An 18030-nucleotide genomic window follows, 5' to 3' on the forward strand; every position below is an offset into this window, starting at 1 on the left:
CCTCTATGTTGGAGTTTTGAAGGAATAAATAAGTTAAGCCGAAGCCATATGCACATGTGATACTTAATGTCCTTAAGAATCTTTGTAGTTGACAAGTTGAAATTTACTAGAACGCAGTGTTTACCTGGGGGATATTTGTGTTGTCTTTGTCACCCAATAATTTGAATATCAGTTTTATGTTCTCAACATTGTGGGTTTATTTCAGCAATGGTGGGTTTCAAGTCATTGAACATTCTTCGGCAAAGCTAAGCACAAGACTTCATGAAAATGCATTTATTTACCTTTTCGATGATATTTAGGGATGAGAGGATACTCACAATTTCATACAGGCACTTAACTTTAGCTGTGAAAACATAAAACACAGGTGCCTAACTTTGAATGGAAATAGATTAGTAAATGAAAGTCTAAAAAATCATCCAATCAATGTGACATGGCCTCACATAAAAAAATGAAAAAAAGGCAAAACAATCTTGAAACCAAATCATTAAATTGCTATAGCAACAACCTGAAACTGAAGATTATCCTTCAACTTAGAGGCTAAAAAGACCTTCTGATCATTTTACCAACAATGAATGCAATTGTTGCACCAGCTATTGACCCAATTGAATTTGCAATAAAGCCAATAGTACATCCGTACAGATACCCACCTCCAAGTGTAGGGGTAGATGCTAGAATATAAGCCATTGCCAAAACAAGAGTCCTCCAATGACCTTAATTTGTATCGAACCAAACCAAAAAGTTTTTTTTAAATCTTTTTGATGGTCAGAGTGAAGAAAGAGGTAGCAAAGGCTTTGAGGAGAACAAGTATGAGTATGAAATGAAAGATAGAGTTCCACGCAACTGCCACCATGGAGCGTAAGGAAGGCCTAAGAAAGGCACTCTAGAAGTGAGTATAGTCGATTACATAGCCGCGACCATTTTAAGTAAATGGCAAGTGCTCTAGTGTCAACAATAATGTGGAGATTGAATTCGGGACCTGTCAAAGGATAATGTGAAGTTAAATGTGCAAGGTATCGGGTATCGCCAATAACATGACAATCCCTGAATCATTTGAAAATAATAGAGACAAGTAAATTAAACACCCATATACCCATTAGAACATCCTTGAGTAGACAAGAGTATTTTGCAGACCTGATTCTCTCGCCAACTCTTCTTTAGTATGTTCATGGTGATCAATGTTGACCGACAAAGGTAATTAGTATTTCAAGGTACGTGTTGTATCAAATTAACATTACTTAATTTGTTTATACTCTCCCCAGCGTATATGAGATGGTGGGCCTCTCCTTTGCTCGGTGATTTCGGCATGGTATATTTTTTAGTTCTCATAGGAAAATATTATATGGTGGTATAATAAGTTGCATTAGTTATTATCATTATTATTGAATAATATTTTAAGTGGTGTATTATTTAAGGTTTCTCTATATTTTTGGGATATATATATAAAGACCTTATAGAATATGGAGTCATGCCCTTAGGTAAACTAAGAAATAAGAAAATTAAAAGGTGTGATTATTAAATTTGATTGTTCTTATATTATATTGGAAACAATATAAATTCATAGTTGATATATATATATATATATATATATATATATATATATATATATATATATATATATATATATATATATATATATATATATATATATATATATATATATATATATAGTCATTGTAGTCTCTCTCTATTGTATTTCTATGTGTTTTTTATGTACCATAAGAAATATATATATATATATATATATATATATATTTCTACTCTCTCTCTCTCTCTCTCTCTCTCTCTCTATTTATATATATATATATAGTCATTGTAGTCTCTCTCTATTGTATTTCTATGTGTTTTTTATGTACCATAAGAAATATGTGCCTTGATTTTTTTCATCCAAGAACGTTATTACAGGAAGAAGGATATTGAAATTCAGAGGGGGCTTGACCTTTCATTTGAGGCAACCTTAAAAGAGAGGGAGCATATAGAGGATATGACTCAATCTACCTTTGGTGATCTTGACCATATTAATTCAAAGGGAGTAAACCACGTTGTGATAGATTCAGTAAATGATATAAATTTGGAATACACAGATTGCAAGATGTGTGTAATAAAGGTTTAATCAAAATATCAAACAAATACCTTTGCATGAACAAAGGAAATTTGAGTTGTGAGACATTAATGAAGCTTTTAAGAATTCATTTGAACCATCTACGAGTCTCTCTTTGATGAATGAAACTCAACGTATGAGTTGTAGATTCATTCATGTGGAAAAATCAAACTCAATCAAGATATGGGCATATTGTGGACAAGTTTGATAAAATGGAAGGACATGTTCACTTCTACTGTTAAGCTAAATGAATGTTTGGACCTTCAATGGACGAAAAGAGCAAGTTGGAATTTAGAAAAAGTTGTCATATTTGATACAAAATTGTTCAACAATATAAGAATGAGTGCAAATTTTACATTGTGGGGTGAATAATAGTCAATGTTCCATTCACACTTGAACATTATTTAGAGGGGAGACGTTCCATTTTCAAATAATCTAAGAAGACAATTTATGAATCTTCATGTGCAAATAAGGATTCTTATCTTTTACATTTATCTACTCTTTGTAGTCTCTCTCTTATTTGTAATCCTATACATACTATAAGGGTTATTTACCTTCATATTTTCCTTTATGTTGAGGATATTCTTACAGGAAAAGAAGGTTGGTACTTTACATATGCTACCAAATATTGTGCAGACTCAATCTAATGATAGTAGCTCCAAAGATCCTAATGATCGAGATGGATAAAGTGAAGCCATCAGAGCAAACATCTTTGATGATTGAAATTATGAGATTCTTCTACATTAAGAGGGAGTATGACACTTCTTCTAAAGCAAAGTAGGAGCTTAGAAGATTGATACTTAAAGGGAGTCTAAAAATACATGCATGTGACTGCATGATTTTGATGGGCCTACTCCTATGTATATCATGAGGAAGTGATCACTTATCACCAAAAATCAGAAAATTGATATCAGATTCAAAGTGAGCTTGACAAGAATCCTTGGGGGAAGAGAGCCTCTAAAGAAGTAACTATTGGACGTGACTTCCCAAGATCAGTGTTCAAAGAGAGAATTTTGAGTTGTTATCCTTTGTAAATGATATCTTCTCTATGAGGCGAAGTTCTAAGTGAAATTCCTTGTAATGCAATCTTCTCTGTGAGGGAGAATTGAGGTGAAAGCCTTTGTACCACCCTCTAACTTGATTCATAGTGGTTACTATTTCACATATGATATGTAATGAAAGGTGACAATCTTTCATTGACATATAAACAGAATAATCATTGTAGGATGACAATCTTATAAATGGTAGACCTGTTATCATGATAGACTTCATTAAGTTGTTGTCCTAGAGTGTTGAAAGTCATGATAACGAATGTATCATAACAGACTTCATTAAGTTGTTGTCATAGAAAGATTATTTTTTTGCTTTTGTGTGTTATGAAAGGTGATGATCTTTCATGTGTAAGGTCACTATTGTAAGGTGACGACCTTATCAATAGTTTGACCTATCTCCTAGATGCACTACATTAACTTGTAGCACCTAAATGTGTTGGATGTCTAGGAGCAAGTGTTATCATGGTTCTTTGGGCCGGATTTTGCCGAACACCATGATAACCAACTCATCATGGTTCTTTGGGCCAAATTTTGTTGAACACCATGATAAACAACTTGTTATGGTTCTTTGGGCCGGATCCTGCCAAACACCATGATATAGTTACTATTATAGACCACATTAGGTGGTGTTTAAGCTTATATTAAAGTTATGGAAATTGTTTCCACTCCCTCCTTGTTAAAGAGGGAGTGTTGAGAAATTTAGCCTTATAGTGAATTGAATATCATATTGAGATGATATCTCTTCATATACTTGAGAGTATAATGTGTTCTAGAAATCCTCCCTAGCCAAGAGGGAGTATTAAAGTTGTAGCTTCAATTGGATTGATTCGATCTGATATACATTATTGTTATTGGTAAATCATCATTTGCTATATATACTTATCCATGTTAAATAGTATATATTGTTGTATATAATACATATGTATATTGTTGTATATAATATATATTATATACAATAATAAATATTATATATATATGGTCATTTATATTACTAATATATTAATATGTTAACTAGTGATGATTAACCGTAGAGACATGTCTTCTCCTCTCTTATTTATAAGCCTTCATTTGTATTTGGAACACAATCAATAAAAAATGGCAATTGTTAGTACATTTGCACCGATCCTAGAATTTAACAGATATGTGCTAAATAGAAAACTTATGTGATGCAATTTCATTTCATGTTTATTTTTTAAATGAGTTATGCATCTAGAGAACCCAATATTGGCTTAAATATGTAAATGCATGCAAATGCATTGCATATTTAAAACATGCAATGACATCTAGAGAGTGTGATTTGCCTCTAAGAGCAAATATATGACATGTAATCACCACTCAAAACCCAGATTTTGCAATACAAGCATGTTTATTGACATTTTAAAACGTGCATATGCATCTTAAGAGTGGGATTTTGGCTTTGTGCACATGCAAATGCCTTCCAAGACCACATTTTTCCTCTTGGGGTCCAAAAACACTTAAACACGTGTATTTTCCTTGCATATTTAAAACATGCAATCACCTCTCAAGACCTGGATTTTGGCTCGGCATTGAAAGTTTCAGTCAAAACACATGCAAATGCAAGACATAAAAACATGATATGTAAGGGCTCGTTTGGTTGCAGGCATAGGAATGGGAAATTAGAAGAGAAAATTTGAATGGGAATGGAAATGGGCAATGAGAATAGGAAATTACAATCCAATTTCATTTATCTCTTGTTTGGTTGCACAAACTTGAATTGAAGATTGAAGGTTTTAACCCCATCAAAAATAGCCAATCGAATCCTCTAAAACCCAGAAAAGCAAACGAAAAAGAATTCCATTGCAGCACCTGTAGTCGACGCAAGCAAGGATCAATCGGCCTTCATGGCGATTTTGAAGATCAAACACATTTGTTTCCTTCACCTTCCCAATGGAATAAAGTTGTAGCCTGCGTAGGTTACAAGACGGTTGCTTTCTCCACAAAAACTTCGCATGCATGGTATGATTTTGTGGCCCCTACTCAGACAAATGAAAATATATTTCTAGGCAGTCTAAATATAACGAAAATGGCCTCACCTCAAACTTGCCCTAAATCATCCATCCATTCGACATTGCGTCTGGTAGTGGAGAATAAGACAGTCATGGCGAGCCAAATGAGGTGATGTTGTATAACAAACATATATATTTTCAGTATCATCAGTTTGAAAATGGCCATGATTTTTCATTTTGGGGAGCTCCAACAGGAAGTTATAATGAAACGGATCTGAAAACATTTTCAAATAAGAAAAATTCAAAATGAGAATGGGAATAGCAATTCCAATTACAAGTATTTTGGAGAATGGACAAATGCTCATTTTGGGGCAAAATGGGAATACGTATTCCTATTCCCAATTCCGATTTGGCACACCAAACAGAGAATTAAAAATGAATTCTAATTTTCTATTCCTATTCTAATTGTATTCCAGCAACCAAACGGGCCCTAATGGACCGTCATAAACCTGATTTGGTCTATTTGATGAGTTTCATGTCTTTGCCTTGCATATTTAAAACATGCAATGGGCTCTTCTAACCCCGATTGTGGTCTACGTATGAGTCATATGCATTTGCCTTGCACATTTTAAACTTGTATTTGAGGTTTATTAACCCAATTTTGCTCGTGCATATAACAATGTCACATGCAATGACATGTAGAGACCCCGATTTTGGCATCTAAGTCAAATACATGCATTTGTGTTGACTTTTTTACACATGCATTTGGCCCAGGAGAACCCGTTTTTCCTCTACATGCAAACACATCATGACATGTAAAAGGTCTTGGAGATGAAGAAAAACTAACAGATTTATGCGTTACCAATACACATCTAAAACATGCAAAAGCCTCTCATAAACCTGATTTACCTTGAAGGAGTGTGTTTTGGTCAAAAACATTACATGCATTTGCTCATGAAGAACCTGATTTTTGGCTACAACGTGAGAATTATGCATTTGTCTTACCTAGTTTACACGTGTTTGGGCTTTCTAAAACTGATTTTGGGCATTCCAAAACAAAAAAATCATCTCAAAGGGCATTTAGACCATGCTTTTACCCAGCAGCTTGGAAGGAAAAGGATCCTTGAAGCATTTGCAGCCAATACATGCACATGTAATGCAAGTTGGAGAACCCGATTTTGCCTTGAAGAGACTTTTTCAAACATGAAAATCAATTGGAGAAATGCAAGCTGCAATTTGGAAGACATTTGCAAGATCATTTGCAATCGCTTGCACATGAATTTGCATCTACAAACCATTATTTTAAGCTAACGTTTGAATCTTTCAAAGGCATTTGGTCATTACATGCAAACACACTTGCTAAACCCGATTTTGGAGAGAACCAATTCATTCCAACTTCTTCTTCCAAATTTCACTCTTTGCTCTCCTAATAAGTGTGAGAATTCGGTTTTGCTTGCATTTCTTGCTCGTTTTGCTAATTTGTTGCATTATTTGGCTCTTTGTCATTCATTTGTTCAAATGCAGCCCCTTTTTTTTTATTAAATTAGCTTAAAATCTTTATCTTTGTTGCAAATGCAAAGCTCTTCCATCTGAAAAATGAAATTGCATGCAAAGTGAAGTTTTGAAGTTTGTTAAAGTTTGAGTCAAAGCAAGAGGTTGTTTTCAAGTTTTTGTATATACCTTGTTGCTTCTTTTGGTTTGTTTTTGGAGAAAACTTGAAGATTTTCACCCAATAATGCAAGTGCATATCCACGCTTTCATCTTTCATGTTAATTCATCATCCAAATACATTGAAACTCCATATTCCTATATATGTAATTACATTCTACAAACCCAATTAAATATTTACACCAAGTATAAGTGATGAGTTTTTTACCACATGTAATTGCATCTTCTAAACCCGAATTTCGGTAATAACTCACAATTTTAAATGCCAAAACTCTCATTTTGCACATATCCGTATGCTTTCAACTTCCATTCTTGGTCACCCAAAGTAAAAACCGTATTTTACCCACATGCAATCCACCATTTTAGACCCAATTTATGGCCATTTTTGCCCAAAATACAAGTTGTTCTAAACATTCCCAGCCTTCCACAATGTTCAATAAGTATCTAATCCATTGAATACTCATCCCTCATGGATCCATCATTGTAACTCAAATCCCAAAGTTTCCATGGATCCAATCTCATTGGAAGGTATTTTCATCTTCATGTTGCGGCATACTCTTCAAGATATGTCAAAACTTCTTCAAAGAACAAATTCATCCTATCAAGAAGACATGCTTTGATTCTCAGCCATTTTTGCCCAAAATACAAGTTGTCCCAATACTACCTTCCACAATGTTTAACAAGTATCTAATCCATACTTTGAACACTCATCCCTCATGGATCTATCATTGTTAACTCAAATCCCAAAGTTTCCATGGATCCAATCTCATTAGAAGACGTTTTCATCTTCATGTTGCGGCATACTCTTCAAGATATGTCAAAACTTCTTCAAAGAACGAAGACATCCTATCGAGAAGACATGCTTTGATTCTCGAGAAGCAATTATTCATGTGGTCTCCACTTTCCCAATGTCAGCCTTAGAACCTGAGTTCGTGTGGGAATGCGCCAAGCATTTTGATTGAAAAATATTAAAAAATTTAAAAATCAATTAAAGATGTTGATGGGAAAGTTGTTCTGGGTTTACATCCAGACATCATTGAAAACGTTTTCAGAGTGTCGAAAACTCCAAATGTGCAAATTTGACAAAGAATCCACAACACATGTGGAATGAGGAAAAGCTTAATTACATCAAATTTTCAAATGAAAAATAGCAATTCATCAAAGAAAATGCATTGACGCGAAGTACAAGGACTCCCAAATCAGCAATCATCCACGACTGCATCATCAAGTACAAGGTCTTTGTTGATAATCTGCAAGATTGATTCATTCAAAATCAACAACTTCAATATTTTTGTCAAGTGTTTTTCAGCTTTGTAGTTGCAGAAGATAGATTACGTGTAATCCAATTGCATGTAATTCGATTACACAAACCTTTAATACATGTAGTCAAATATATCTTCTTTCGTAGTTTGATCAAGTCAAGGTGGTTGAGTTCCTCCCAACTCCTTTTTCCTATATAAGTAGTGCCCCCCCTCATTGTAGAAATCATCTTTTATTTCATGAAAGAGAGTTCGGACAAACTTGTGCAAGCATAACTTTGATTGTGTAGTGCCAATTTGGAAGAAAAGTGAATACAAAGAAACAATTGGAGCCGAAACTATTATTGGGAGCAATTGTGATAGACCAAATTAGAAGCTTTGATTGTGATTTGTGTCTATCGTCTTTGATTCATGTTACTATTGTATGTTTATCAAAGAAACTGAGTAAAAGAAACACTTGGAGCCGAAACTTTGATTGGGAACAATTGTGGCAATATAAAACTATAAGCTTTGACTGTAGGTCGTATTGCTATCTGCTATTCACACACTTCGTTAAATTTAAGTTACTTTCATGTCTTTGTGCTGAAATAGCTTATAGGATTATAGCATAGAAATCATCTACTTTTGGAAGTCTTTGTGCCTCAATAGTAGTGATTTACTCTTTATAGTGTAGAAAAATTAGACTTAGATCCAAGTCAATACGCTTTCAATCACTCTTTGAGTTGGTGTTGGTTTATTAGTATCACTGTTTCCAATTCCTAGATAGAAGTGTACTTTAGAGGTTCTTCTTGCCCATTACCCGCTTAGCGAGTAAATGGATTCTTTCCTAACACAAGAGGAAAGAATATTAATAACACCTTTCAAAAAATCTCTAACTCCTTGCTTACCTTGAGTTGATCCAAGGAACAGTGAGAAGGGGGAGCCTTCCCTTCAAGGTATGAGAGACTTTGTCTCACATGTTGTGTCCGGTCATCCTATTGTGTAACTGAATTTAAACAAACTGTCGGTTGCAAAATATCCACCCAACATACTTAATGCTTTTTAAAGCATTTGTAAGCTCTATTTAAGAGTGTGTTATTAATACAATCTATTCCATTTCTAAAAGTTTCAAATTCAAGATAGTATGAGCTCTATGAGAGAACTTGTATTGGATCACCTATAAGTCTCGAATTTATGTAATAGGGAAACAATATTATAATGTGGTAATGTTTCTTTAATGATCATCTTAGTTAGTCTTTAGTTTATTAATTAGTTTCTATTTCCGTCTTTGGTTCACAATTGTTGAAACATCGGCTTTGTAAATGTATGTAAGGAGCTTTCATCTCTTTTGTTAATACAACTACAACAACATTGATTCACAATAACAAACAAGAGAATGTCTTGGGACCCCCTTTGATTTCTGTTCTTCAGCAGCAGTTTAATATTCAGAAACAAATCTTATGCTTAATCCAATAATTTACACGATAAACAGCATTAATTTATCAGAGTAAGTTTGAGCTCTGTCGATGCAAACTTCACTGAAGAGTTGGGTTATTTATCTCAGTTATATCAGTGAATGCACAGGTCTCATATCAATGTTTGTCATTTTCCATGCATAAATCTTGAATATAATTTTTGCTGGAACTTAGATTAGCAGAGCTTTTCAACGGATGCAAAACTGAAACCCCAAATTGCAAACATAAATATCTCAAATTATGCAACAATATGCAAACTGTTTGTCAAGATGCCTCTATGATATCAGTCTGTAATTGTGAAAGTTATTATCAGCCAAATGTTCAATTGAACGCATGCTGAAAAGTTGGTGATAGTATTGAAAAGTTGATATCAGAATTAGTAGGGATTCTTACATCTCGCATACTAAAATAATTTGGCGATAGCATTGAAAAGTTGATATCAGAATTAGTAGGGATTCTTACATCTCGCACACTAACAGAAGATGAATTGGACGTGAGGTTACCAACATGGATTTCCATCAGTTTTCATCATAGTCCAGATAGTACACCATCAGTGATATTATGTATTTCCTCAAGTGTTCTCTTCTTCTGTGTCATGATGTGAAATCTATACTACATTTGTGCTTGTGACATTGTTGTAGGATAGTTTCTCTATGTTTGAAATTGTATATCTAATGATCCTACTTTGTAACCAACACGTAGATAATATTTAGGCTTCATTTTACCATCCATAAATATGAATTAAGTGCATATTCAAAACAAAATACAACAAACATAAGCCAAGATAAAACACTTACAGAAAAAAGAATATGACTAGTTAACTTTTAAAATTTCTCCAAAAAATAGTAAGATGATCATCTTTTTAACCACAAACAAAAATAACACCACCACACTGACAAAGATATGAACACCTGGCGGATCTCTTCAAGTGTTATTGTCCCGTTCTTGTCTATATCAATCACATTAAATTGGTCTTTAAGGTCCGCGAGCTCTTCAATATCAAGTGTGCTTGCCAACGCCTGTAAGTGCAGCCACTAGAAGAATTCATATTTATCTACTTCATTCTAACTAAATTGTTGAAACAACACAATGTGATACTGTTGTTTAAGTACAATTGATTTGGAATGGATGCATAGAAAAGAAATTAGACCTGAACAAATTCTAACAACTAATTTTAGAAGAACAATATGCAATCTGTTGACAGAACTTACACGAAGTCCAAGCTGCTTCAGTCGATTGTATTTCACAAATTCACGCATGTTTGCTAGAACTGATATGTCCAAAGGAATATTTAAAGCATCTCCATCTTCTCTAACCCATTTATGTGCTGCAAAATATTCAGGACATGGAAATCAAAAAGTAAAACATCATTTTTATACAATTAAGCAAAGACGTATGCATCAAAATGTAGCTTGCTTTGAACATAGCTGAATAAAAAATAGATATGAGGATATTGTCATTCCAAAATGTTACTAAATTGAAGATCTGTGCACATTTTCAGCATTTTACCGCCAAGATTATTAGCATTTAGCACAATTCTATTCAATTAGTTACTAAATCATGCCCTATGTAGGCATCCTCTGAAACGTTCTATGATGTTAGATTTTTCACTTAAGCTCTATTTTTTCCAAATGGAAGTTAATATTAAACATGTTAGGTTTTCAGTTAAGCTCTATTTTTTCCAAATGTAAGTTAATATTGAACTTTATACATGAACCCAATAAAAAATCTAAAACCTATATCCTCACACAACAAAAATCATTTAGGACTAACATAATGCCTGTGCTGCAGTAAGCCTAACACCAGGATCCTTCATTAACAGCTTCCTGACAAAATCCTTTGCACTAGCACTGATGCTTAACCATGGCTTTTCACGAAAGTCAAGTTCTTTCTTTAGAACCTGCAAAGAAGAAAATAATTTATTAACTCCACTGTGAAAAATATAGTTATTAAAAATACTGACCTCGACAAATCAATTAGGAAGGCACACGGCTGCTCGAAAAAAACAAATATAATGAACGTATGAACATCCCCACAAAATCTCTAAGCTTTAGATTAACTTGAAAAGTTAAACCACATCTACCTGCTTTCTTTTCTAAAAGTCTGCCTACTCAAACTGTTCAAGTTTGATTGGCCTCTTCAAAGTAGCCTACATATGTAAAAACAGCAGATTTATTTCACCACTCATCATAGAACAGGGATAGGCATTGTCAACACAACCCACAAGAGATTGGCCAATAGTAGGATAAAATGATATCAAATGTGGAAGGTAAGAGGTCTACAATTTTTACAAAATCCTCTTTGGAAAAGGTAAATCGGACTTATTGTTTGAACAGATTGAATAATGATCTAATGTTAATGTTTTTATTTTCTAGAATCCAGAACAATTTATAATCAGGATAGACGAGATTACTATTAAATAATACACGAATTTTCATATTAAATGAACATGTGGAAGGTTTGGAATAATAAAATATCAACAGAACTTGCAAAATAATAAGGATTTTACCGTGGGTTGATATATACAGTGGAACTAATTGAGCTTATTTCTCATACAATGAAAGAAAAAATAGATTGACCTTATTATGATTGTTACAAAGGTTCAACAAGCAACCTACCTCTTTAAAAATTCCATCCTCCGTCTTATCCCAAAATGGACGCTTCCCGCATAACAAAATATATGTTATAACACCTATACTCCAGACATCAGATTCTGGTCCAGACCTGCGCTTCAGAACTTCTGGTGCAACATAATATGCACTCCCCACTATATCGTGAAATTTTTTACCTGCATAGCCATGGCATTTTCTACATAAATCTCTCTTGGTTCATCCAAATCCGCACTTCAATGAAACTAAAAGCAGTAAAGCAGAAGACTGTTGACCTATCCTCCCTCCATTCTTAGAGCCTATGCATAAAACTTCCAAGCAATGAAGTTCTCCAACAGATTATTGGAGGAAGCATTTGCTTGGTGATGGATGAAGCTTCAAATGCAGTTTATACAGGATAAAATTTTGGGATGATGCTTATAAATTACAACAGGTAAAGTTTCGCATTTTCCTTTGTTGAACGCCTGAACTAGAATAATATAAAATATTATTAAAAATAAAATTTATTTCCTTTTTTTGTATTATGAGATACTTCGGTTATCAATGCAAGGGATGGCTAAAAACTTATTTGATCTCATTCTGACATTCATGTTTGTTATTGCGTCTTTATCACAGACCTAAATTTCTTATGCCTTAAGCCTGCTGTCTAATTCTGACATTGGAACCAGCATGGAAAGAGGTTCAGGCTTAGATTTTCTTGGTTTAATGCTTCCTTGAAAAATTAAATAATATTATGATACTTCTTGGAAATAAATCCAAACATCAGAAAAATAGAAGACCACTTTGAGGGCGTGACCTCCAATAAACAGAAAATAACATATGAATTCAATAAAATATGATGATATGGAAGAGAGTTCGCTTCTGTATTCGTAGGCTTAAATATGTAGGCACGTGCCCCTTCATCTTAATTAAGAGATATTAGTGTCTTAACTAATAGTTATGTTAAGGTTAAGCATGCCACAAGTGATTAACTTACTAGACTTAGGAAAATATGATTTTAAGATCATAACATTCCCTTCCCCTTCAAAAAATCATTGCCCTCAATGCTAATCTTTTGTATGGAATGTTTACCATTCCATTTTGTATCTTCAATTGCCAATGTTTTCCTCTTGATTAGATTTTGAGGTGGCTCTATTTTGCAATATAATCTTGAAACTTCCATGAAGTTTAGTATATTTTGCACAACTTTTTCCATTGTACTAGCATGAAATGGATGAGAGAATCAACATAAATGTAGATACTTAATGAGTCTATAAATGAAAAGAAAAATGACATAAAATCATTTGACTTTGTTAACACCAAAATAAAAACTTGATATTTCATCTCAATTTTGTTTTGGAACGTCTAATATTTGTAATAGGTCTAGGACTCTAGATTATCACTTTAATACTTTACTAAAATAAATCTTTCTTATCACCATATCTTCTATAGTATCTTGAGAGTCCCCAAAATCTTATCTTATTAGGGTCCATCTTAAACTTTAGATGACATCACATTTCTTTCTACTTTATTCACTCCAATGACACATTTGGATTGTTTTACATAGATAATGTAATGGATTTATTATCTCTTGATTTATTTGCGAGAGACATGTGAAACTTAAGTGATATTGTTTTGCTCCTTGTAATGTATGCACATTCTCCATGCATCAACCTTTTTGTCAAGAATAATCATAGGAGATAAATAGGTACATCTTTTGTGATGGAAAATGCTTCTTAGTATCTATTCGATATCATCACTGTGGTCTTTGATTAGAGATACAACCTCGACTTTCTCAAAATAGTTGTTGCAGGTGTTCAATGATTTCTAGATATTTTTGGGTGATCTTGAGTTGTCACATCTCTTGTTTCTGAAAAATGTAATTGATCCCTTATTGTTAATGTTTAGCGTCAGAAGAAGCAAAACATGAATTAATTGATATTCTGAAACTACTGCTGATTCCATAATCACAGGGATATAAGCATATATATATATATATATATATATATATATATATATATATATATATATATATATATATATATATATATATATATATATATATATATATATATATATATATATATATATTTTTTAATGTACGTATACACATACATATGCTTACATCCCTGTAATAGTTCATGGATTAGCAGCAGTACTGAGATCATGTTATTGATTAATTGGCGGACTTCATAATGTTCAGGCACTTATGTTTATCATGCCTTGTATCGGATGTCAATATTTATCATGCCTTGTATCAGGTGTTAATTCTTATCGTGCCTTGATTTGTTATCGGGTACTAACTAATGCAAGGTTGGTTGTTACTTAAGTCATGTCTTTCACCATTATATATATGTGCATAAGCTGCCGCAGCGAAAGCATTAATCACACGGCATCCAAGTACCTGCAGTCAGCGGCAGCATTGTATAAGCATTATTTTGTTATCACCATTGTTTCACAGCACTTCATTATTATAATTACTGTTGAAGGAGAAGGATAAACAAACATATTACCAAGATCGTTGCCATAGAAGAGCAAAGATATTCTGCATTATTCAAGTAAGATATTCTCTGCAAATATTTATTTGTAATTGTTTTATCTATCAGAGATCCACAATATTTAACATGGTATCAGAGCTTTACTGATAGGAAAACTTTTACAAAGTACTCATTCTAATCTGAATTTCAAAAGTTAAAAGAAGAGGTTTTAAATTCAAAGCATTAAAATGGTGAATCACGTAAGAATAGAAGATAGGCTAGATGGAGCATCAAACTTCTCATCTTGGAAAATCAGATTATTAATAGTGCTAAAAGAGATGGAATTAAAAAAATACATTGAATCAAATTTACCCATGCCTGAAAATGAATCCGAGAAAGTAACATGGAAAAGGCATAATAATAAAGCAATGAAGATCATCATAGACTCGGTAAAGGATCATATGCTTCCATCTATAGCTAATCTTAAAATTGCATTTGAAATGTTCTCCTCCATTCAAAATACATTTGAAATTAACAATACAAGTAGATTATTAACTTTAAAACAAGATCTACTTTATATAAAGATGAAAAGTGGAGAATACATAACCTCATACTTCTTAAGAATTACTGAATTAAAAGATCAACTTGCAACTATGCAAAACTAAGTGGATGAGAAGGAACTAAGCATGATTGCTCTTAGAGGTCTTCCTCTATCATGGGAAACCTTCATACCAGGTTTAAGTTCACGACCCGAACTTCCGAAATTTGATCAACTAAAGAATGAATGCACTCAAGAGGAGTCTAGACTAGCTTCCAGAGGTCTATGTTCAAATCAAGAGGGAGACATCCAAGCATTATACACCAAATCAAATAAGAAAAGAAAATTTAAGAGTAACAAGAAAGATTTCAACAAAAATCACAAATCTCACAAACAATGTGACTGGTCCAAAGTTAGATGTTTTAAATGTGATAAACTTGATCACTCTTATTATGTATGTCTAGAAAAGCAAAAAGTTCAAGCAACTTTAGGAGAAGTTAAAGAAGAAAATATTGAGAAAATGGATAAAGAAAATTATGCATTCCTCGTAGCTCTCTCAAGCGAATTAAACACTAATCACAATACCTGGATCATAGATAGTGGAGCTTCTCATCATATCACCGGATTTAAGGATAAGTTTGAAACCTTCTCAAAACATGAGTCAAAAGAAGTAACTATTGGAGATAATTCCTCTCGCCCTATTAAAGGAATTGGTTCTTGTTCTATACAATTGAATTCTGGAATCACACTTCAACTCAAGAAGTCCTATATGTACCAGGAATCAAAAGAAATCTTGTCTCCATCTCCGGACTTGCTGATCAAGGGTACATAATTGCATTTCAAGAAGATAGAGTTCTATCTTGGCCTAAGAACTCAGCTATTAAGAAAGTTATCTCTATTGGAATAAGAGATGGAAGTCTTTATAAGCTTTGTAATAATCAAAATCCTAATTTAAACTTAACCCTTAGTAATGATAAATCAAACTCCTCTGAAATCTGGCATAGGAGACTAGGTCATCTTAACTTTCGAGCCTTATCATCTATAAGAAAAATAGTAAAAAGTCTACCTAATCTGAAAGCAAATCATTCAAGTATTTGTAAAGGGTGTGCATTAGGAAAAAATACTAAACAATCCTTTACCAAAAGTGATCATAAATCTAAATCCATTCTTGAATTGATTCATACAGATCTTTGTGGTCCCATGTCAGTCCCCTCTCTTAGTGGATGTCTTTTCGATATAATTTTTATTGATGATTACTATAGGAGAACCTGGATCTATTTTTTGAAACAAAAGGAATCATCTGAGGTCTTATGCAAGTTTAAAGAATTTAAAGCCTTAGTTGAAAACCAATCAGGTCAAACGATCAAAACCCTAAGGTCTAACAATGGAGGTGAATTCACATCTGATATCTTTAAAAACTTCTCTGTTTCTGTTGGGATTAAGAGGGAGTTTTTTATACCTTATAATCCTCAATAGAATTGAATAGCTGAAAGTAAAAATAGATCTATTGTTGAATCAGCCAGAGCCATGTTACATGATCAAAATCTTCATTACTCTTTTTGGGCTGAAGCATCCAATCCTGCTGTCTACATTCAAAATCGATGCCCTCACTCCATATTAGAAAATACCACTCCAGATGAAGTATTTACAAGCATTAAACCAGATTTAAGCCACCTAAGAATATTCGGATGTCCAGTCTATGTTCACATACCAAAAGAGAAAAGAACCGAATTGGAGCCTTCTGGGAAAAAGGGAATATTCATTGGATATAGTGAAACTACAAAAGGATACAGGATCTACATTCCGGGGCAAAGGACAATTGAAATTAGCAGAGAAGTAATATTTGAAGAAGACGCAACCTTTAAAATTTTTAATAATAGTAATGAATCTATTTCAGAAGAAGATCAACCTACAGAAATTGGGAGGGAGGATAATTCTGACTTCTCTTCCATGTCTAATCATATAGAACCTAAAAACATCAACAATAAGAAGAGACCCCTTTGGGCTAGAAAAATGTTAGCAGAAAATCAAGTTGAACCAAATGAAGTAATTCAGGAAAGCAAAAGGACCAAAAATCAATCTTGTTATGTTGCATTACTATTTGAACTCGTAAAATCTGAACCAGCTAATGTTGAAGAAGCACTTTCACATCAATCATGGAAGGAAGCAATGATTGAGGAATATAACTCTATATTAAAAAATAATGTATGGGATGTTGTACCTAGACCCAAGAACAAATCAGTTGTCTCTTCCAAATGGTTGTTCAAGATTAAACATGCTTCAGATGGTAGTACTGAAAAATACAAGGCAAGATTTGTAGCCCGAGGTTTCTCTCAGAAAGAAGGTATTGATTATGAAGAAACCTTTGCCCCTATTGCTAGGTATACTTCAATTAGAACAATCCTAGCAATTGTTGCATCCAAAGGATGGAAAGTACATCAGATGGATGTCAAAACAGCATTTCTCAATGGTAAGATTGAAGAAGAAGTTTACATTGAACAACCAGAAGGATTCAATACCTATGACAGCAAGACTCATGTTTGCAAATTAAAGAAAGCACTTTATAGACTCAAACGAGCTCCCAAAGCCTGGTATGAAAGAATAGATAATCACCTACTGAAATTAGGATATGCCAAAAATGAAGCTGACCCAAATCTATACTTCAAAACTGAAGGTGATGATATGGTTATTCTTGTATTATATGTTGATGCTTTGCTAATTACAGGTGAGGAACATCTCATAAAGAAATGTAAGCAAGAACTCACTGCAAAATTTGAAATGAAGGACTTAGGGTTACTTCACTACTTTCTGGGATTAGAAATCTAGCAGCAAGACAACTGTATTATAATAAACCAAAGAAATATACAATTGATATCTTAACCAAATTTGGAATGATGGAATGTAAACCGGCTACTACCCCTGTGGAAAT

The 18030-nt window shown here is 33.3% G+C and overlaps 1 protein-coding gene across 5 annotated transcripts in view; it reads right to left on the reverse strand.

Annotated features, from left to right (window-relative positions):
* LOC149557174 (calcium-dependent protein kinase 18-like) overlaps positions 1-18030 on the reverse strand; it is a 188999-nt gene that overhangs the window by 67564 nt on the left and 103405 nt on the right. For all 5 annotated transcript variants that reach the window (XR_016364851.1, XM_089831879.1, XM_089831883.1 and 2 more), the window contains 4 exons: positions 12117-12286; positions 11272-11398; positions 10710-10825; positions 10410-10517 (listed from right to left, as the gene is read on the reverse strand). Coding sequence is in view for 4 of the 5 variants with exons in the window: in XM_089831879.1 (XP_089688005.1) it covers positions 10410-10517; positions 10710-10825; positions 11272-11398; positions 12117-12286 (521 nt within the window). In the remaining variant the exon portion in view is untranslated. The remainder of the gene's footprint in view (positions 1-10409; positions 10518-10709; positions 10826-11271; positions 11399-12116; positions 12287-18030) is intronic.

The sequence above is a fragment of the Cupressus sempervirens genome, chromosome 5 (genome assembly GCF_028749045.1).
Source record: "Cupressus sempervirens isolate cs-2001-9-10 chromosome 5, ASM2874904v1, whole genome shotgun sequence".
Lineage (NCBI taxonomy): Eukaryota > Viridiplantae > Streptophyta > Pinopsida > Cupressales > Cupressaceae > Cupressus > Cupressus sempervirens.